Source organism: Corvus kubaryi, unplaced genomic scaffold (genome assembly GCF_017639235.1).
Source record: "Corvus kubaryi isolate FWS band 111438036 unplaced genomic scaffold, C.kubaryi_AGA036_p1.0 37266, whole genome shotgun sequence".
NCBI lineage: Eukaryota > Metazoa > Chordata > Aves > Passeriformes > Corvidae > Corvus > Corvus kubaryi.
In genome coordinates, this window is record NW_024581081.1 from 3,933,441 (window position 1) to 3,957,353 (window position 23,913).

The 23,913-nt window shown below is 39.6% G+C and overlaps 1 protein-coding gene across 1 annotated transcript in view; it reads right to left on the bottom strand.

Annotated features, from left to right (window-relative positions):
* Positions 1-23,913, bottom strand: part of RPS6KA2 (ribosomal protein S6 kinase A2) — a 285,949-nt gene that overhangs the window by 259,152 nt on the left and 2,884 nt on the right. The window contains exon 2 of the mRNA XM_042025102.1: positions 23,387-23,431. Within this exon, the coding sequence (XP_041881036.1) occupies positions 23,387-23,431 (45 nt within the window). The remainder of the gene's footprint in view (positions 1-23,386; positions 23,432-23,913) is intronic.

Sequence of the window (23,913 nt, forward strand, 5' to 3'; positions counted from 1 at the left end):
TTATCTGAATACCAAAAGCCACACGTGTTTGAAGATGATCATGGGGTGATTCCACATTTTACTCTTAAGTTTCTACTGTGTTGATCAGTGAAAACAAAGACATGAAATTACGAGTTCTGACAGTATTTTCACTATATTCTAATGTAGTAATTTGTTCTTATTTCACAAATGCCACTAAATGTTCTGTAGTGATCAAATGCCTCTACTGACGAGGTAAGGTTTGTAACACTGTACAGAGTTGAAATTACTTACATTTGGAAACCTAATCCAGTGCCTCTAATAAAACTGTTCTCATTAGAGAGCCCCTTAGCAGAATTGTCAGTCAGAGATTTGTTCCTCTAAATGAAGGTCTACACTTTCAAATATGCCCAAATAAAGGAAATTTATCCAAATGTATGATCACATCACAGCTCGCAAAGCTGATTTAGGCAGTGCAACACCAACAGCCATGCTATGAAAGCTCAGTCTTGACATCACCCTAAATTTTCAACCCTGAAATTGCAGTCAGGGCTTCTTTGTAAAGGTCCAGTGTAAGCCATGGGACATTTCAGAGAAGGACCCTTGGAGAAGTTGCTCATGGACAAGATGACATGCTTATCAAGCTTTCAAAGAAATTTAATTTCTGAGATTTACAAACCTTTCAAATATTTGCACTTGGGACCCTGACATTTAAAGAACTGTCTCTGGACAGAAACAAGTTGAATCTTTTCATGTATAGGAAGAACATCAAAGAAGCAGCCAACACTTTTAAAGGAGTTTCACTCCTTACCTACAATGAGGAGTCTGTAGCAAAGGTTCAGTTGCCACACAGGCAGCAAAATGAACAGCTGTACATTCCAGAGGAGGCTGCATGCAGATTGCTAAGATCTACCAGATTTAAAGCTCAGATGTACCCTTGATGAGCTCTGCTCTCCTGATGACCCAGCTTTGAAGTACCACACACACAGTGGTTCCGCAATTACTGCCTCATCATCAAGCTTGTGATGCACCATGTCTGCCAGCTAAGTATCACACCCTAGTTAGCAGAATAGCTCTTAGCACTAGGAACATGGAAAGGGCACAGTGGTCTCTTGACAAGCAGGTTTTTGGTGGGAGGTTGTTGGGATTTTGACTCTTGCTGTCATCTTTTTTTCCTTTTTTTTAGATCACTATTCAGTATGATATAATCTCTCTCTAGATAGAGTTTCTTTGACAAACAATGGAAACTGTAATTCAGCAACTTCAAGAGCAATTTAAAGCCTTATTTTTGTCTACAGATGACACTTAAGTTACAATTTGGGAAACCCCGATAGTTAGTTTCCATCATAACCTTACAGGCAGAGCTAACCTTCCAGCAACAAAAAGGTTAAATATGGCACTTTCCCCAGACAAACATGAACCACTACCATCATGATGAACAGGAAAATATGCCAACAGGTAATATGTTAAAGGAGACATAACACTGTATGCTCAAACTCTGATTACAGAGAAAAAATTCTCTAACAACATTTGTGAGCAAGGACTGACTTTTTTGGACTTGCACTTTCAGCACCATATACTTTACTTCTGAGCCACTGCTTTCATTGTGGCAGCCAACTGCTAGGATTGTCTGGGAAAAGAGAACCTAATTTGCAAAATAAGTTGGACTTTGGGTATTTCCATTTCTTTCACTGAGGTAGAGGATTCAGCTTTTTTTTATTTACTTAATTTTAATAAAAATATAGTCATTCCAAAACTCAAAGTGAGAACTGTGTTTAGAAACACCTGGGAAAAAAAATAGACTCAGAAGTACCAGGTCAAATCCCTACCTTCCCGCCAGGACGGTGGTTCTGACCTCTTACATGCAGATGCAAGTACGTGGATCCACTGAAAGCAGGATTCTAGGGTGACACAGTGCTTGGCACTTGCATCTACCTCCAGGTTCAAGTTTTAGGCATACATTTTACAGCACCTCAAGGGGACAAGCAGACCAAGGTGGGAAGAAAAAGAAAAGGAAGCATTCAAAATGTCTTCATGAACACAAAAAAAAACCAAGACTGCTGCAGAAGGAGTAACTGATAATTCACCTGTGGCTACAACCTGAAATTGCCTAGGGTTTCTATTGGTTTTCCATGTCTTTATGGTAGATCTGTAATTTAGATATATACTAGAAATATGACACATTAGTAGGTTACTTTGAAGGTAGATTCATATCTTCACCTGACCTTTACAATAGACAGAGTAAATATAAGTGAATAACTTATGTAGTTAAGTTGATATGAAAATGAAAAAAGCTTTCATACCATATACTGTTCTTATTACAACAATCACTGTAAAGATTAACTCACATTGAGGGCAATTCCTCAGCACAGTGAAGCAGGAAAGCCTATTACCCAAAGTGACTGCCTCAGATTTAGACTAAGATCTCAGTGTATAATTACAGTTCTCTAACAAGCGTGTCTCTTGGACATTTTTTAGACATTTTAAATATTCTAAGTTTATAGATTATCTAAAGTATACACTTTCAGAGTTACAAAAATATTTATTATATTGGTGACTTATGCCTTCCTCATAGCTATAAAGGATATAAAACCAGAAGTAATACATAACTTAAGCCAGAGACCTTGGAGAAAAACAGAAAAGCTCACAACTGGAAATACATCACATCTTTTCTTTAGGATGAAATACAAACTTAGTTCTATTCTCTTCATTTATTAGTATTCATTTGAATCTACCTGCATTTTAATTTTGTCATTCTTGCACATTTTAGACATACATATAAGGAAGAAAAAAGTTGTAATTTAAGAAATTTCTTGAATTAGTTGACCTTCACTTCCCCACACAAAAGCAAAACCACACGAACCAAATGAACCATCTCCTATCTGCTTTACCTTTATTTAAAAAGAGGTTTAATATTATTCCCATCTCCTCATATACATCTCTCCACTGCTCTAATAACTTCCCACCAACTCTTTGGTCTCCATAAGCACGCTTCTCTATGCTTTTTCAAAGGTGAAATGGCTAGAACTGAAGAGAGGGTTCCAACTGAGAAGAATCAGCACAGTGGCATAGCTCTGCTGGTACTGCCTATTCACCTCCTCCTGCCAACAGTATACCCCCCCCCATGCTTCACAAACAAAAGAGAATTGATGCTCCAAAGTCTGTGTTCTGCATCCCCCCCAGTGCCATGATACTTGGGACAACAACGCCATTCCCGCATGCTGTTAGCATTTTGAAAGAGATTTCTAGAAATAGCCACCCGACTGACTTTTTGAAAAACAAAATAAAGGAAAAAAAAAAAAACCCAAACCCTCTTCCCCTTCAGTGCTTTTTCATGGGATTAAAGATGCTATTATTCTTCTATTAAGACATGTACCAAAAACGTGAATGTAGAATATAATATCACAATGACAGCATAAAAGTTCTTTGCTCATGGATTTAAAAAAAATTCATCTTCCTGCTGACTTTATTATCTCATGTAAGGTAGCACAATAGTACTCTTTTTAACAATTCCAGTAATTTCTGCAGTTGATCATAACCTATTGTAAAACAAACTCTAGTAGATAAAGTCACCTCAAAACAATGTGCTAGGGGGTGAATGCTTGGAAAATGTAGAGCTTCTCACAGGAGTTTTATCTTTCAGATGAGGCAGAGGATCCAAAATTTTAAAAGCAATATGGCAGTAAAAACACTGTCAATAAAGGGATGATTCTAAAGTTCTATTCCCAACATTCAGTTAAAACAAACGAAAAAAAGCCAGGAAAAGGACAACATAAGTTGCAGCTTGATTTAGGCAACTGCAAGATCTGTTCAATTAAGGATTAGCTAATGCAGGGCTGTACTTTCAGTGAATACCCTTCCACTAAATTAGAATTTGTATTTTCTGACTGAATTCATGCAGAATTTTACACTGTGTTTACCTTTCAAAATTTCCATATGGACAAGTACCTAAAGAACTACCATTAAGACTTAGCAAATTTGGTCTGTGATGCAAGAGAGCAATTCACCAATTGCCTCTTAAATTCTTATCTACAAAATTAAGATGGAATATGAAAACAGGATTTTGAAGTTTATATTAACAGCAAACTTGCATTAAGTTTGGATAGAGGCAACGAGAGGACCATCTCTATGTTGTGTACTTAGCCAAGTTGCAGGATGCTTTACAGGATGATTGGCAGAAATGATCATAGTTCTGACTCATAGATGGTAAATTAGGTGTTTGGGCTGAAGTCATTCAACTTTAGCAAAACCAAATATAAACTTCCAATAGCTCGATGAAAACAGCACCACAACCTAAAGGAAAATATCATTCCAGAACAGTACAAGCAAGGGGATGAAGAAAAGATTGCATACCTTAATGGATAGATAATGAACTAGAGATGGTTTGAGTTAAGTGACAGAAAACCCACACTAGAGACCCGTGCTTTTAGGAGCTTGTGAAACCATTTCTAGACTGTACAGAATCTCTCCATTCACAGATGTAACAGGTAATTGGATATGGAGAATACTTAAAGGTGATTTGGGTTGAAAGACACAAATTCTGGCAGAAGCTTTGTAGTTTTGTGCGTTAACATTAGAAGAAAAAAACCTACACTCATCTGCTATAACAATTCCTGTCTAACATTAGCCATGAACTTTCATCCACTTGTGCCTATCTGAAGCCAAATAACTGGGGTTTGGCTAAAGCCAATTTTCTAGAAAGTAATACAGTTCTGACTTGAAAACTACAAGAGAAGGACAAGTTCCCTTCCCAGTGTGTAAAAAATCACTTCCCCACTTCCAAAAATCTGCCAGCAGTTTCTGTGTCTCTTCTCAGTACTGGGTCTGGGGAGGGGAGCTTCAGCTTCCAGTTACAGCTTCTCACACCAGCTCAGTGATTGCCAGAGTTCTCCAGCTACTGCAAATGTGATTCACTTAAGTGCACACTGCACTTTCGGGCCAGCTCTTAGCATTAAAAAAACTTTAAATTGGTATTCAAAGAAACAAAAAGAAAACTCCACCATGAAAACGACTGAAAAGCTACCCAAATTCTCATACACTCTTAACTGACAAAAAACCTTTTGCCAAACAAGACAGACCTCTACTGTTGGATGAAGTTATTGCAAGCTTAACAAGCTTCCTCATTACCCCGGAATAATTCCATTGGGCTGGTTATAGGTTATAGCTTGTAGTGCAAAGCAAGGCCCTTGCTGCAGGGTAGTGGCATCTGAGGTGGCATGTTGCCACAGGCAGCCACATAAGATGAGGTGGCAAGTCCCTTCTTCCTAATGCATTTCTTCCTAAGGGGCCCATCTCATGGAAACAAACATGCTCAGAATCTCATAACAAGCTACCCTTCGTGCCACTGCTGTTGCTCCTTCAAATAAGGGGTTACAGATCTCACAAACAGGATTAAAAGATGGAATTGCCGAGACTAAGAAATGTAAAGATTTACAATGAATGTATATACCACAAATATCAAAATGCCTGATTGCAGCTTTCCATTGACCTGAACTGAGGTCTATGACACTGGGACTAATATGTGTCAGCCAGTCACAGCATCCCAAATTGCATGCCAACCCTGTCAAACTCAGCTGTACTCAGGCTACCCAGCGCCAGTCTCCCTGCCAGATCCCTGTGCTGCACCACAGTTACTGTGGACTGCAATATTGCTGTGATGGTGTTCCAAACATTGGAGTTGAAAATGTGGTTATTTATTTACTTAAGAAACAACCAGCATATCCCCCTTGCACCTTCCATTGAAATAGCAGGCTATGATTTAAGAAACAGAATTATCCTTCCTCACTGTTCAAAGCAAGAACAGGGGGAAAACAGTGGCTAAAGCCCCAATTCTTAAAATCATTTAAGTTCAAACAACCACTAACAACTAGGTGACCTAGATGAAACACATGCTCAAAGAAGTCAGTCCAAAGTCAGATTTGTCTTAGACTCTCTGGCAGAAATAAGATAATTATCACCTGGGGCATGTTTCAAGGGCAGGATCTGGAGAAAGGGAGAGCTGTTTCTTTTAACACTTGACTGAGGTATGTGTATACATGTAATTAAGATAAAGTCTTGCTACAATAAAGTAAACAATTACAGCTATGATAGTTATTCTCTATGACGAAACTCAGAGTTACCATCTGCAACAGACTTACACCACATCCAGTTTACTGGGGTATAGTGATACAGGACATCACATCAATTTAAAACACAGATATGAAAAATTTTATCTGGAAGCTCTGCAATAGCTTAAATTCAATATTAGAAATATTTAGCTGCCATGGTTAAGTTTCACCCTGCTTTTTGGATTTTTTTCAACCTTCCAAGATTTGCTCTCTTTTCTTCAAGAGGGTAAGACACTCAAGAGTTACCACTTATTAAAAGGCATAGTATTGCATTAGTCTCAGCAGTACAAGTACCATCTTCAACGCCTAAAGTATTACTGTAACATGAATGCAGCAGTTCCGCAGTTCCATCTGTAGAAAATACAGTGAATTACTGTCTTACATAACACAGAAATGTGTCTGATGGCCTAAAATCAGCCAGCTGGGGAAGGAAGTCAGGTAAAAAGGGGACCACGTTTTCCAGCTGCTATGGTTGTTCACTACAGCAGCATCTCTGCTAGCAGCTGGAAAGATGAGCAAAGGGACAAGTGAGCTGTCAGATGTCCAAACTGAAAACTTATATATCAAAAGCTCTGCGACATCCAAAGCTTCAAGTAACTTTTACTGAGCTTTGCAGTAGCTTCATGAGCTGAATGTTCAGTTCCACCCAGCCCACACTAGGTGTCAGTCCTGCCCCAGTATGGCCAGGTTCAGGCACACACAGGGAACAGGTATTCCCAAAGTGCTGCGTTTTCCTTCTAGACTACTAAGGGTCGCACGTGCATAGCGGTCAAAGAACAAGAATAAAAACAGCTTTCTGTTCTCACGGACAAAAATAAAGAAACGACATGCTTTGTCTTTAAAATGTGCTCTCTTAAAGCTGGGATAGTCTTGTAACTAAATCTAAGAAAGGTTAAAAAACAGGTCAACACATGGCTGCAGTAAGTGCAGTCGGGTTTCCGTAGGGAAATAAAGCAGCTAACAGATTTCTGTACTTGCTTTTAGGAAAATGAAATTTCCGAGAAAAAAGGTAAGTCAAAGTTGTTCTGCAAGAAGCAGAACTAGTAGAGCCTGCTTCTCAACAGACCTATGACTATTGCTTCTTGGACTTCTTTCCTCCTTCTGCCTTTCTGGACAGAGACTTAGCACACAGATTTCCTAACCTGCTTATTGTATTGAATAATACACACTGACTTGTGGCCAGGTACAGTTCTGCCTTTCCATCCCTTGGTAGGGTACTGCTCTGAATCTCTCTGCTCATTTGTCAACACTCACAAAATCTTTAAGAACAGAGGTCTATGTGCCTACTCCTCTTTCCAGCCTGACTGAAGCTGGCCACAGTATTCATACTGTGGGGATGTCTGATCAGTGTGATTGTACACATTGCTTCCCTAGAACAGCTTTAAGATCTAATCAAGGCGATCAACTTTGACATCCTTCAACAAGACTGCTGCATAACTGCTTGCTTACTGGTCATGCACTGCTGGGGTACAGCAGTTTTCAGTACAATTCTATAAAATGGGACTCATCTTTGTCCCCATGGCAACAGACTGTAGTCATGTCCACACCCTACTTAGGAGATGTGATTGCAGTTTATTTGCCAGCTTCAGTCTAGCTAGTTCAAGAAAATATTACAACATCCTAAGTAGTATGGGTTAGGGTCTCCACACAGAGTACACACTTATTAGCTAAAGCTCGTGCTGTCATCACATATCTGCTCCTGAGACTGAACCTTTCTGTCCCACAGCTGCAGAAATATCACAACCAGCTGCAGAGCAGCACCTGGTAGGAAATGTACATCATGTTATCTGAAATTATTTCAGCATGCACTTTACAAGAATGTGATGTATTCAGATAAGAGACACAAAGTGTACACAGCGTGCCTGTGTCATTTCCACCTCACCCCCACAAAAAAAAACCCCAAACCCACAACCCAGTTACTTAAGATGTTTGTGACTAATATAAACACAGGACAGAAGAGGCAATACTTCCAATACCACAGATGGAGGTGCATTTTCCTTCATTTGGCCCTTTTGCCTATGAATGTTTCCAAGTATCATGTTATGCTAAAAAGGTCATTGACCTGAGTATGTCTGAATCCATGTCATCAGGGTAATATTCAGAAACCTCAATTAAATCTCTGCTTTGCTTAAGCAAAAGTCACATTTACCCATCACAACACTAAGTCTGGTAAGCCTGTGAAATTTCATGTTGTGCCACAGCAACACATGCAAATTATTTAATCCCTTGTATAGAGCTGGTACCATCTTCAGTCACTGGATATTTCTGCTGATTCACACAGACCAAAGCAGCAAAGGGCAGTCAGCCTCCTCAGGACACTCACCTGGGGAAGGAGTTAGGTGCATTCCATGTCTTCAAGCAGTGAGGAAAATTGATCCTGGTCTCACACATTAGCTGTGTTGTAAGAACTGGAAAAGTCACACTGCAAGCTCTTTTGCTTCTACTTTCCAGATATACTCTAGAATTTATGCTACTATATATGAAGCAAAATTGTTTCAGAAAGAAGAAACCATTAGGTTACTCATTTCAGTCTTGAATCGATCGTTTGGCTACAATAACATGCCGTACGCAATGTGCAGACAGATTCGGGTGCCCAGAGCAGCAGTCACCTGACTGCCCACAAACAGCATGCCAAACTCCTTACTTTTTCCTAACCTCATAAGGACAATATTTTTCCAACAGGAGGAAAACAAATTATTCTTGAAATCTCCATGTCAAACTTTGGGCCCCAAGGCAAGTCTCCTTTCTTTATAGAGAGGACAACTATCTCTCCCCTAAAAAGCTGCAGCACGCAGTCTTCAGACACAAGTTTCAGCAGAAAAATCTGCTATTCAGGCCCAGAAACAGTCCCTATGCCAGAAACTTAAGGGCTAAAGGGGGGCTTGTTGTTGATGAGACCATAAGCAAGGAGACTTGAGTACAGAACACTATACACTCCCAACCCCAATATGCAAATCTTCCAGTATTTCTTATCTTTAAGCTATACAGTCACGAGATCAGGTCAAACTCCACTTTTCATTATATTTTCTGAAAACATTGCCTAACAGGAAAAAAAATTATCAGTATTCTATACATAATCTTAAATTTCCTTTATTTTTACCTTTTAGAGGTGAAAGACAGTTTTAACAATGCAAGTTAGTGGCTCTAAATTCAAGTGATCAACAGTATATCTGGACATTGCATGATGCCTAAGTAGAACTCCCAAAGAAATAACAGCTAAAAGAAACAGTGCAGGAAGGGCTACCCCAATTTTTCCAAGACATCTCCAGATACTCTGGCAAAAAAATCAAAAGCACAAATCTCAGAGGGTTTCTCCATTCCCTGTGATAAAAGCAAAACGTCTAATTTCCCTGTCAGCTGCAGACAGAAGTTCAGACTGTAATCACCCTGAGCCACCACAAGGAAGGTATCCAGCACCTGTATTCTTTGCTGAAGAGGATTTGCAGATGCTCCCCATCCTCCAGGTTTTTTATTACTATGAAAGAAACACCCTAATCCAAGTTAGATCTCCTGTTCAGAATTGCACAAGCCATTATTTCCAGACAGCTAGAGACTTACTCTGCTTCTCATGCTGTCAGCATCAGCCTCATGTAGCACTTACTGTGCCATTAAATGCTTCCCCCAGGGGTCAGCCAGGAACTCAGAGCTGCTTCATCTCATAAAAAGCAGCTCTTCCAAGTCTTCATGCAGGGTCCATCCACATTAGTTAAAGAGTAAAAAACAGGTAGAAAGAACAAGCTAGGCAAACCAGTATTTTAATGATCCACTTCTCTCCCAGGGCCTCACCTCATCCGAGCTGTACAGCTGAGAAACCGTATGTCTTCTCAAGGGGATGATTCTCTGCTCAAATCAGCCTCCTAAGCACATTGGAAGCATTTGGTCTGCGCACATGCTTTTCGTGCTGGTCAGTGACATGTAAGTAAGCTTATAGCTTACTTATGACACATAGCTGTCTTTCTAGCAGTCAAACTGAAGTCTAAGACTTTCAGCAAGGGTAAGGAATACTATACCAAGCACAAAATTATCAAATTTAAGAGGAGACTCTGTAGATTGACATAGGACAACAAGCTTTCTCCTTTAATATCTCCAGCAAAGTTGCCAGAAGCACCTTTACCCAACATTTGTAACTGAGTCATAAGAAAAGCCAGTGGAAAAGAAGGCTCACAAAGTGTTCTCTGGTAGTCACAGTTGTTTAAGTCACCAGCCAGATGGTAACAGTTGTTTTGGCCACTTGTTGCCTGTAACTACACTTGCAATGCACTTTTAAAGACTACCCAGATAGTAAGAAATACAGTGAAAGAGTTGTAATGTTTTGAAGGCAAAGACTAGTAGTAATATTTAGAGAACAGGTACCAGATACAGACTACTAAAAAAAACTCATAAAACCTGCCCCCCCCCCCCATAAAACCAAAACTACACACACACCCTCCCAACCCCCAAAAATAAAAAAAACCCCACACAACCATAAAACCCAAACACAATAGCATAAAAGCAACATGGAAGGCATTTCTGGTTTTTAAGCCTGCTTCAGCCCACTCTGCAATAGCCAGGAGACCTTCAACTCCAGGCACAGTGGGTGGGAGCTAAGAGCCAGACAGCTCAAAATGTGCTGTGCCCATGTCCTTACACCAACTTCCAAGAACCAGCACAGTCACAGCACCAAACCTGGCAAACTGATGAAGGCATCACTTCAAACCTGCAGCAAGAATTTTTCATAGCTCTAGATATTCCACAAGGTCAACTCTGCTTTAAAGCATTTCATGGGCAAGAGAAGTTGCCCCACCAAACCACTCTGTACCTGCAATCAGATCCCAGTGTACAGTTAACTAGCATCTATGCCATTAGAAAAGTTAAATATGAAAAACTCAAAGCAAACAAAAAAACACGTGTTCTTCATTTGCACACTAAGTATACGTCTGTTCATCTTGAGCATTTTTAAGTTATTAAATATTCTTTTTACACAGGTGCTTCAAGGCTGACAGTATGCACACCAAATACTTCACCTCCTGCCCAAATTATTTATTCAAAGCTGGCTCTGAGAACCAAAAAGGTGGGCAAGTCTGCCAGCTACATGCAGCATATTTCAGGAAAATGACTCACTAAGTTCAAAATGTTTTACACGTTTAATTAAGCCTTATGCTAACTCCAGTTGGCAAGCAGGAGTATGAATCATGGAAGCTAGATCACAGGACCAAACTCAAAGCAACAAAAAAACTAAACTGCTTACTTCTGGAGCTGAACCATTACTTACTGAAGCATGGATTCAGGAGGATACTCTTTACTTCATGGGCCAATGTAGTAATAGGGCCAGGTAGGAAGCAAGGGGGAGGGAGAAGAGCCCTGCCTTGACCTGAAGCCCAGAGGCTGCACCAACCCATCACTGCCAAGGCACTGACATCAAGCCCTCTGCTAATCCTCACTGTGCTGCCACTGACACTGCAACACTCATCTACTGCTCTCCCCCTTCAGTGTCTTCTACAAAGAAGATGTCTTCTTCCAACAAAGGGTGGAACGTCAAGGACAAGGAGGTAGTGGTAATGATGTCAGTAGCACAATTTTTGGGTCATCACTGTATGTACTCAGTGGTTACCATGCTGTTACCTGACATATTATGCACTGCACTATCCTGAGCTCCTTTATTGAGATAAACTACTAGTAAAAGAGACCAAACTTGCACAATATAGTCCTGATGCTAAAATAAAAACTCTTATGCACATGTATGTGCATTATCCTGTTGTCCACAGGTTGCCCACTCCCACTGCTAACAGCAATGAGCTAAAGCAATTAAGAACACAGAAGAGAGCTCTGAGGTCCCACAAGACCACAGAAAAATGTGCAACAGAAATTTTGTTTAAAAGGATCCGCAGAACATCCACAAGATGTGCTATAAATCAGCCCCCTCATGCCCTTAAAAAAAAAAAAGGAGACCAGTAACACATAAAAAAAACCTATATACACCCCACTAGCTGGCTGCAAAGAAACACAAGTAAAGTGCAGTCATTGTCCTCTGCACCCTTATAAACTACTTCAGATATTTCATATTGCAACTAAACCTCCACACACCCACAGTGCTGTTAGTGTATCCCCCTCTATCCTCAGCATCCTGACCTCCAGGATGACTAGCTTACCATGTTAGACAAGGAGACACAGACAAACAATCGTCACACAGTCAGGATCTCACTGTTACCATTTCAACCAGCAGAAAGTTGTACAACTGAGGGCATATGTTCTGCAGAACAAAGGTATAAGATCATCAGAGGTCCTCATGAACAGCAGTAGATAAGGTTTTTCACAGGCATGCTTGGATTTGCTTCCTTGGTCAAGTTGAAACCATTAAGAAACATCCTGCCAGATGCAGTTACTGCCCTCCCTTGTCCTAACGGGCACTGGCGTTAAACAGGTGGCTAAAAGAGATGTTTGTGGCAGAGGCTGTACTGACTTTCAGGATCTGTCCCACTAATGCATTTGAGGCTTCAGGTGGCCACACCTACCCTGTAGAAGGAAAGATTAATCCTTTACCATTCCCACACTTTTAATCTGAACAATGCTGAACTCCTCACCATGGCTACCAGCGCTGAGCTATCAGACAGCAAAACTCTTTATGCAACCCTAAACCAAGCCTGAATCAAACAAGTATGTAAGAAAGGAAAGGCTGTCACCTTCTTACACCTTTTCATTCACCTTTACATCCACAATAACATCATGTACAAGACATGCATTGAGCCTGGATATCAAGTCATATTTATTTAGCATTGTGCTTTACTGCTTAAATATTTGTTGGAGACTGGAATCAGATATTTATGGGATTTGATCACTTGTCTGTTTACAGAAGTAAACAAACTACACACTGCAAACTGACAAATACTATTCAGATCTGTGAGCTATGTTAATCTCCCTTTCAACAAGCCTGTCATTCACAGAAACACATTAATATCAGCAATAAGATTGCTTCTCATACGCCATTTCCAGAAGAAGTCTCTGTGAAACCAGACGCATACTCTGAAGCTTCAGGGCTACCTTCCCCTCCCTGAGGTGTGCTTATACCAGGCTAGGAAAACTGACAAAAGGCAATTCAAGATAACCAATCAGGTATAGAAATAAATCCAGACACACAACACAAATCTCCTACCCCAACAGATCTTGTGACTCAATTCTTTGGGTCAGATGTGTCCTGTGCATCTAATCTACATCACCCCTAGCAAATTTCGAAGAAATGAGTAATTCTTCAATTTTCTCCTGAAAGTTAACAGCATTATACATACCAGGCTTAGGCATACAGATTTGTCATTTTCTTCAAGTATTTCACTGCTAACAGTACAAGAGATCACTTCAGGCATCTGTGGAGAACCCAGACAGTTGCTTAAGAAGGAACTCCCAAGAACACCTGTGTGAATCAACCTACCTAGCACACAGCCCTGCTGGGATAGGGCCCTGACCTTCCTTGGCACCCACAGGGCCAAGGAACCAAGGCTCCTTCTGACAAGCAGAACAGCCAAAAGGATGCTGCCCTAGGAGAACTTCCCTCTGGAGAAAACCCATCATCTCCACCTCTGCAAACAGCTTCTCTGCAGTTCTGCTGCAGGACAGGCTCTAAACAGACCTCACCTCAGAGGCCCGTTGTTTCAGGTACAGTCAGGAATACTGCAGTGAGGAAGCCGGGAATCACTAAGTATCACCTTGCTCTAGCTTTGATTTTTGGAACAGAACTTAGCCCTCCTTCTACCACTACTCTTCCCCCTTCTAAGGAGCCTCACAAAATGACTTGAAAAGAGACGAAGGGACCAAGCATTTCAAAGACTTTTTAAACCAAAATCATAAATAGATAAATAAATACAATACACCCCCCTCACCATGTCCTCCCTATTCAGCTGTGCAGAGTGCTCAGAGTAGCCTTCAAGACCACTGCTGCAGCATTTCAAGCAGGATTTCAGCAACAGTTTTCAGATGACAGACACTTGGAGGAGGCTCACTGACATAACCATAACACTACTTATGCAGTTTAATTCTGTTGTAACAGCTTCCTTTATAGGAAGGGTGACTCACAACCCTTAGCTTTCTTAAAAAAGAAATAAAGCAAATCACATTAAAAGCTGCTGTAATATATACTGTACAAAGAGTCTTGAGAGACTGTTCATCATAATAGAAAACTTTTTATAGGGAAATGCAGGAGATGATACCAACTAAACATGCATGATTAATAGCACAAACCAGGAAGCAACCCACTCAAATGACAGGTCTCATGTGCAAGAGTATATCAGCATTAACAGTACCATGCTGCTCGTTGTTCTGTTTGGAATGTTTGCTTCCATAAGATCTATTGCTAAGCATATACTAGTATTACCTTTTCACCACAGTTGAAATTGAGAATTGGACTGAAGAGATAGAGTTTTAGATTAGTAAATACTGAGGACCCCTCCGTTACTGATTACTGGAGGTGAGAACAGTGGTTGCTAGTGTACACAAGGGTCAGACTACTTGTTCAAGTGCTAAATATGAATAAATATGCCTAATCTGCACACTTAAAACCCAAACCATCCCAAATAACAAAAGATACCCATGAAAGGGACAGACTGTGCTTCAATCATCCATCATATATGTGAATGCCAGTTAGTACCCATATGCATTCCCTCTCTTTTTCTTTTGTTTGAAGTTTGTCATCAGAAAGACTAATTCTAGACCAGACTAAACAAGCCTAGCAATCACTCTAATTACTGACCTCACACAATTAAAAAGGGGAGAAAACACATACAAAATAAAGACTAAAATAGTAAACAGGAAATCCACATCCACTTTTGATGAAACAGGTCTGAGCAGGGGTAGAATTTATCATTTACTAAGCTTCTCACATCCAAAATTGAAATGTTTAGAAGACCTCAGGTTTCTACCTTGCCTAATTACAAAGAGGTCATTTGATCATGATACCTACGCTTCAAGAAACTTAGAATTCTATGTAGAATTCAGGAATTCTACGTAGATGCTGGATCAAAGTTTTGAACAACTGGGAACTTGCAGTTAACTTCACAGACACAATATTGTAAAAACACCCACCTGCAGCCCTAGACATCAGGTCTTTATATTCAGCCCCACACTTCCCTGGTGTTGAAGCAAACCTCTTCCACAGAGGTGACACGCAGCGTGACTTTTCTGGCCACCTCTCAGAAATAATTGGCCAGATGAGACAAAGCATCTGGTAGTTTTAAGCATGTGGGCGCTTAAGAAGAGATAATTTGCCTTCCTTCTTGACTTCTAGAACTTATGCAGTGTTGTTTTTGTTGCTGCTCTGAGTATTTCACATGCCACTTGTAAATGTCAATATAATCTTTGTGAAACCCTGAGTGCCATAAACATGCCCATGCGCTGATCACACATTCTATAAACACAGAACTTCTGCAAGTGTAATTCATTTGCTCAAAATGCAGCCAGACTAATTCATTACCAAAAGCTCCCTTTCAAGTCAGCAGGGAAAACTGGTCAAGTCTTGAAAAAAATAAATTGCACCATGAAGCACATAGCTACCTAGAAACAGAAGCCTAATACTTGACATCTTCAGTAACAACATAACTCTTCTGTGTCTAACCATGCCCATTTGAGAATATACTTTTAAATTTCTTTTTCTTTTTTTTTAGATTTAGAGCTACCTTCTGATTTTTCCTATCAAATCTTTGGAAGAAAGCAGTCAGAAGAAGACTTTCTTCCAAAATAACAGTGCTCGTCTTGCTTCTTTGTCACATTACTTTTCCTTTGGTGAAAGTTATTTATAAACCTTGGAAGTAGCAGTAAAGGAGAGAAGAAGATTCAAAGAAAGAACTCTCATTTCAACACAAAACACTATGTTCTAAGGAGAGAACAAACCACAGTGTGAGCAAGAAAATTAGAGCAATCTAGTACGAAAAAAAGTAAAACAATTGACTTCCACTTCATTGTAATGAAGAAAAATGGATTTTCTCACCCTAGAGTTGTAACCATCTGTGTGTAAACTGTAGTTTGTTTCCACTTTAAATAACACACCATACTCATCACAGAAGCAATTTATCCTTGACTCCAGGGACTGTCAAGTGACTCATCTCTCCTGATGACACAATTCACTCACAGCCAGCACACTCTTGGGCACCAGCTGCCATTATGGTACAAGATTATTTTCATTAGGGAATGGTTTTCCCCAGATGAACTTTCTTTTGTCTTAAGTAATAACCCTTGTTCAAAATCAAGGGCCCTAATTCCATGAGGCATTTTACATCTTGAAAATACTGTCAGAACGTTTTTTCCCTGTTCAGCATGACATTTGCTCAGTTGTGACCACTGCAGTGCAGTCTGCAAGGTTTATTTTCAAAGCTTCCAAACACAATATACTTGTTATGCACCCAAGTGACTGTCTAACTGATTAAATCAGAGTTGGCCATTTTAGTGTCCACTTAGGAAAAAAACACTTGGTTGGTTGGCTGTTTGTTCAATTGCTAAACACTGCAAACTTAAAAATCCAGCACAAAACTGAAAACACACCAACAAAAGCCACACTCCCCTATGCATCATCCTTGAACTCTGCAGGTAGCAGCACCCCACTGCATCAGTGCTTCCTGGAGTACCAGGAACAGAGGTGAAATAACCACCACACCAAGGTCCTGATTCAATAAAGAATTGAAGAAGATCAAGAAGATCAGAGCCAACATGTGTAAAAGTGACACTTCAGTAGGAGGGAGCATCAGCTATTATCTCAAGGGAAGCTCTGCTGCCAACTATAATTATCAGGAACTTTTTCTACAAGCTGAAAATCCATCACCTTCTCATTTAGGGTCTCAAGGGATATGGAGACAGAGTTCATTTTTGGTTCTGAAAGACCAACATTTCTGAGAAACAGTATCTGTCACCCTTTGGCCATGGAGAGAATAGCTTCAATGCAGGTTGCCACTCACCACAGATAGCAGCATTTAGCAATGGCTGCAGAAAGCCAGAAGGGTTGAAAAAACCCTGAAAAGAGTTCACAGACTTTTGAAGAAGTGCTTTTGAAGTGCTGTTATCTTCTCTCTAATGCACCTGAGCCACAACAGCACACTGTCTGAGAGCAGTAATTAAAAAAAATAACAAGAGGCTGTGCAATAAAAACAGCTAGAACTGAAGGGTAACATGAATGGGATATCATATATATATATATATATGATGTTAAACTTATATGTTTAAGTTCAAATATCAGAAGTCTTTCAGATTATAAGTTTCCCTACACATTGCTTGCCCCCCAAAATTTGAAGTTTTCTATTTGCTGTATGAAACATACAAGGGGGAAGGGAAAGGAAAAAAAGTGGAAAAAAATGTTTTCCTTTTATATTGATATCTGCCCTATGTCTGTCTTAATTCAGTTGATGAGGACAGTGACAACAAGAAGTCAATTTACAAAGAATCAGAAGTAACAAAATTCTATTTCAGTAAGTGTAGCTCAGCTGTTGTCTTGCCAGCTTCCCCTTCATTGCTGGGATTCTGAACACATGCTCTGGGGTGCAAGAGAAGGAGGAGACATTTCATTCATTCCATGACCCCAGCTGCCCCCTCTCACATTTTAGCCACACAAAGTCAGTGACAAAAAACCTTTTCATTGTTACCAAGGACACACATTTTTATACACTACTTTTCATGGAATTAAATAGAAACCAACATTCTGTTGGTTGCCTGATCAGCTTCATTCCAAAACAAATCACAGTTATTTACTCTTCTAAAAAGTGTTAGACTATAGGCACTGTAGATTAATATATTTTGGGAATTAAAACAGTTTTTAAAAATCAATTTACAAAGTTATTACCTACCAAATCCTTCATAAGAGCTAAATAATAGAGATTATTTTTTTAAATGAAAAATTTTAAGTAGAACAGCTTACACTGCCTACACCACATGCTCAAAGAACTATGGAAAGGAGAAATAATTTGTTTCTTAAATACATCACCAGTGTAATTTTGTAAGAATCTATACAAGATCATAATTTTCCAGTAAGGGCTTGATTTGAGTTCACTCAGCATCTACTTCTACAGAGAGACAAAAGTCATCCCAGATAGATGCCTACAAATCTTTCTTTTAGAAAGGTGTGTAGCACAATATCTGAACTTACAATTACTTACATACTGTGATTACAAAGCATTACTTGATACAAAAAAAAAAAAAAAAATTCATTACTTAGAACCTTTTTCTTAAACAAGGTTCCTTAATTCTGAGTGTTTGGTTGTTGTTGGGTTTGGTTGCTTGGTGTTTTGGAGGAAGAAAAAAACCCAGTATGTTCAAACATGTTGCTGTCATCTAGCAACCTGAACCAGGCTTCCCTCCTCAAAAGTTTTTACATCATATTACAAAATTGTACTTCTCTACACTTTGTGCCATACCACTCATTCGATGATAAGCTTCCTATTTGTTTTTCCGTCAAAGGAAAAGCTCCTCTTATAGCCCAAGCTTTTTAATAAGGTACAGACTTCTTGTGTGTGTGTATATATGCGTAGACATATACACCAAGAAACGGCTTGTGTTCTGTGATCATTCCTGACAACACACAACTCACAAAGCAGTGGAAAACTAAAGTTATTCTGTTTGAAGGACCTCAATACACATGCTAACCTGTGACCTACAAGCTCAACCACTGAGATGTAGATACTTTCCTTCACTACGCATTTATTATTTCTATTAAAAATGATCCCCAACATACATTTAGTTTTACAATGGATTGAACACTCCATACCAGGTGTATTGAGACTTTTAATTAATTGAAGTGGGATACACAAGGAAAAGTTCACTAGATATTACTGGAAAAAATCCACCATGTCTCCAACTTTGCAACAAAAGCAACTCTTTCAATTGCAAATCAGAATGTTCCGACCTGCCTTAAGCTCACTGCTGGGGTTTTTTGTGGGAGAAATAGATATACCAGCAACTCTAGTGTTTGTGTGCACTGGTTAAGCTGTTTTGACATAATCCTAGTGAAAATCCCAACAAACAAATCCCAAGAAACATTCCCTATTGTCTCTGTAGCTAAATACGATTCCAGCCCCTTCAAAAGAGAGGCTGCTACTGGTGGTTCAACATTACAGTAGCACAGATGTGCCTCAGCACTGTGGCAGGCACCTACTGTAGACAACCTGTCCAGGAAGAAGCAGAGGCCTTCTTCAGAAAACAGGAAGAAACCTTATATGCACAGACCTTAATCCTCAAAGAATCCACTTTATCCTCTCTGGTATCTTCTGAAAGTCAAAAGCAATGCAAGAGATTGCTGCACTGATGAATTCTTGATACAGGGAATCTACAAGCCAACAAGGAAAGTTGTTCTGCTGAAGCTGATCCCAACAAAGAAAGAACTGCTCAAGACTGAAGTTCAAGAGCCGTTTTTCTTGCAGTTATCATGAGAAGAAACTCAAGATCCTGAGACAAAAGAGCAAAGCAAAAGTCAAGATCCCAACTGTAGACTTCATCAGAGCAGATTTTGTTCTCTCCAGGCACCTGCTTGGATGAATCCCATGGCAGATGACCCTGGAAGAAAGAGGAGTCCAGGACAGCTGAATAATTTTCAAGGATCACCTTTCTCCTATCTCAGGATTTGGCCACTCTGACCAACAAAAAAAAAAAAGAAAAAAAGAAAAAAAAAATCACACAAAGGCAGTCAAAGGCCTGCATGAATGAAAAAGGAGGAAAAAACCTTGGACAGCAAAGAAAAGCATCTATAAATGGAGGAAACAGAGGTGCCCAGGAGGAGCATGAAGACTATTAAGCATGAAGTGATGGTGTCAGGAAAGCCAAAGCCCACATACAATCGAAGCTGGTGACAGACCGAGAGTAACAAGAAGGACTGCTACAGTTTTAGCAGCAGTAAAAGGAATACCTTTGGTCCTGCTCCTGAGTGGGGAAGGAGAGGTGGTGACAAAGGATACAAGAAAGCCAAGGTACCAGTGCTTTCTTTGCCTTGGTCTTTACTGGTAATTCTGAGCCTTTAGGATTCCAAAGCCCCTGAAACAGGTGGGAAGAAGGATTTGGCTTCGGTGGAGGAGGGTCAGGTTAGGGGGCATTTAAACAAACACAACATAGCCTGCAAAAAGAATGTGGGACTTGATGACATATACCCATGAGTGCTGAGGGAACTGGCCAATATCATTGTGTGGCCACTCCCAGTACTCTGAAGACTCATGGCAATTGGGAAAACTTCTTGAGAGGTGTGAGAAAGCATGTAGTTCCTCTCTTCAAGAAGAAAGATCCAGAAAATTGCAAGCCAGTCAGCCTCACCTCAATATGTGGAAGGGTGATGAATCAAATCCCTCTGGAAAGAATTCACAAGCATTTGAACAACAAAAAAATTATTTGCTGTAGTCACCATAGATATACGAAGAGGAAAACTGCTTAAACGCAGCCTTCACCATTTTGAAGGATGCAGGTGCAGGCTTCAAGTAAGACTTTTGACTGTCTCCCACATCATCTCAGGCAAACAGATGAAGCACTGATTGAAGCAGGTAAGCAAACAGTGAGATGGATCACAAACTGAACCACACTACCCAGAGGATTGTGATCAGCACAAAGTATCAGCAGAAGTTACATGTCTTTGGAAACTGCACAGGAGTTAACAGTAAGCCTAGATACTGCCATTTTCAGTTCTGCCATGCAGTTCTGATTGTGTATCAGCATTTCAACTGCATATGTCCTCTACTTTCCCCAAGAGCCCCATGCAATGCTTGAACTAGAGCATACAAATCCCCTTGAAAGGGTAAAGCAGCTCAAAGCAATATTACAAGACAGCTTCTGAATGCTGTAATTTCAAAGTACTGGGAGCTGTTTTGCATATACTCTCATTTTAGAAAAATGTGGTAAAGAGTTTTTCTGCCAGCTGCATCTTCAAGGAAGTTTAGATAGAATGTCAACACTTTGACCTAGACTAGACCACAAGACACATCATCCTAAAATATGTCAGGGTCTCTAACCAACACATATGGTCAGACTTATCCTTCTCTATCAAGAAAAGGCCTTTTTGTCAAAAAGAACCTCTTAAGGAAAAACTGTACAAGTCTAAGCAAGAACTGCTGCAGGAGTATAAAAGCCTCTTAAGGAAATTTCCATCCACTAATCTGCTTGCTTTTGTGGCAGGACAAACAGGATCTGTGGGATGTTCCTCCTCCTAGGAAAAAGCCCTCATGATAGCAACCTTGAGTAATCTGGGTGACAATTCTAGAGCAGAGCTGACACAGTGCTCTAGGGCCAAGATGTGTCTCAGGAAAACTTGTTGTATCCAACAATCCCATTAAGTTATGCCCCCAAGACATTTAAAGAATTTATCCATCAACAGGGGAATCAGATCTCAGAAAAGAAAGGGGAAGGGCAGTTTTTATAATGCATTTTACCTCTATCTCATTTGTCCATACTATACACAGCATGGGAGAAACAGCAGGAGGCCAGCATAGCCTAAGGCAGGTTATTTACAAGAACATCCTTTAAGCAGGTATGAACCATGGCATTATATGATTTAAATTCACTCCTTAAGACATGCTTCAATGTCTCAAAAACAAAACAAAAAAAAAAAAAACACCAAATTTTGGGGTTGGGCACAGTACAGCTACCAGTCACCTGAAGAGTAGACTGTCCTTTCTTGAAATACCACTACAGCAGGACAGAAGCTTCATAGAAATGGAAGAGGCTTACAGGCTCAGCCAGCAAAGGGCTGAAATAGCATGGCAGCAGCAGAGTAAGGGAGAAAAAGTCAGATTTTCTTATTGTATTTTTCTGTAGTACTGTATAGTGAAGGCACATGGAAAGTTAAGTGAAAGGGGGGTTACTTCTGCACTGGACAGTGGTATTCCACTGTCAATAATTTGTTAGTGGTCACTGTGTATGTGTTTTATAAAGCACAAGTGCAGCAGGCTTTTCAATCAGACAAATACATGCTGCCACTTATCATACAGATACTGCAACTGTCCTGCTGAGGCAGGAGTAGACATACAGAAAGAAACACCATTACAGATATTAAATTGCACACTGCAATGCTTACATCAGAAAATGAGAACACAGGATTAAGGTTTCTACCCAAGCAGTCATTACATGCCCTTTTTTCCTGCAAAATTTAAAAACTGAAAATTATAAGAAGCATCCCCAATGAACATTAACTAGGTTTAAATTAATTTGGGAAATGGAGGCCATATTCACAAAAAAAGTCCTCCCAAAACCCACAAACCAGAAATTTTATCTTCAGCCAGATCCTCAAAGAAAGCGATGAGCCAGTCTACCTGCACTTAATTTCTTCCTCAAGCTTTTTAAAGAGTAATTTACTCTTCTTTTTAAGAAATGGTAATGAAAGGGGGAAAAAAAAATCCATTTGGAAGTTGCACTCATTTCAGAGATCAAAGCTAAGATTTCCTCTTCCTTCCTATGATTAGGGGGTTAAACTATGCCTTTAACATAGTAAAAATTAACAGAAACCCATTCTTGCACAGAAAACTAGACATCAAAGGCAAGCATTATATCTCAAGGAGTAAGAGATACCAGGAAGCTGATCTTCAAAAGGTGGCTACTTAGACATGCATCTTTGCAGCCTCCCACTAGTCCTGAAGGGATTCAGTCTGCTTTGCTTTTTGACATCAGCAAACGGCCAATGATCTATCAAGCACACTTGGTTCACTCTACACAAACCAGAAGCACATTGCACTGACACCTGGGACCAGTGTCAAGCTTTGCCCTCAACTCATCGTAATAGTGAATGACAATTTGATCTTACCTGCTTTATATCTTCATATCACTTATTTGGCATCTAAACACTTTGAGGCAAGACTTACCTTTTCCTGTAGGTTTGGATTTGGCTTTTTTGTTTGTTGTTTTTTATTTTTTTTTTAGTTAGCACAATAGTACAGTGCTACAATAATATAAACAACAGATTAACTTGAAGCAAAGGGTTAGCTCAGTCTTGCTCTGGTGAAGAGCCAGCCAAGGGAACAAGCGGTAATGACTTCAACTTAATAGTATGTGGAATTAACTTATGCACAATTTACAATACAGAAACCTTGTTAATATGATAGCTACTCTTTTTAAGGTCATTACAAAATCTTCTCTGCAGGAAAAACTATATACCTCAAGATGTTGTGTGCTCTTTCTTGGAAAAACTGCACAGGCAATATCTGTAAAATAAAATTCCCTAGCCTCTAGTTGAACACATCTTTTTATTCCTCACTTGACCTTGTAATAAGAGACAAAAAATGGGTTGGCTTTGCATCTTCACAGCTAGAAGCATGTGGAAAATATGTACCAGAGACATTTTGTTTCATGAAGATAGAAGGTGATATTATAATTTGTTAGCATTTGTGTGATCCATGAATAAGCTGATTTACCTCTTTTACAGGTTCTTCATCCAGGGCAGCATCTTCCACCACACTCTAGTGAACAGAGAAGAGAAAGGAGGAAAAAATCCTGTAAATATACGTTACCAAGAAAGACAATTCTAATCCAAGACCTAGCACAAAATACAGTCAATTTAGTTTTAGACATTTAATTTGCTCTCAATTTATACTACTATAGCAGGCTTCTTCGATTCTTCACACTTTACACAGGTAAATTAACCTTTGAATCCATGGGGACCTGCTTTCTCCAAGATATATAAGATGTTAAAAGAAGAAAGCAGGATTAAAGAACTATTGAAATTGCTGATGAAGACTTAAAGCCAAATTTGTCATAGAATGGATAAAGAGCAAAAGATTATTACTGAAAAAAACTAGAGAAATGGAACAGCATTTCTTGCTGAGAAGAGAGAATATACGTGTGTATATATAGGACCAAATCTTCTAAACATTTCAGCTTCCATTTAAATGTTGTGCTCACCTAAAATCCATTAAGTGATGAACCCTTTGGAAAATAGGTA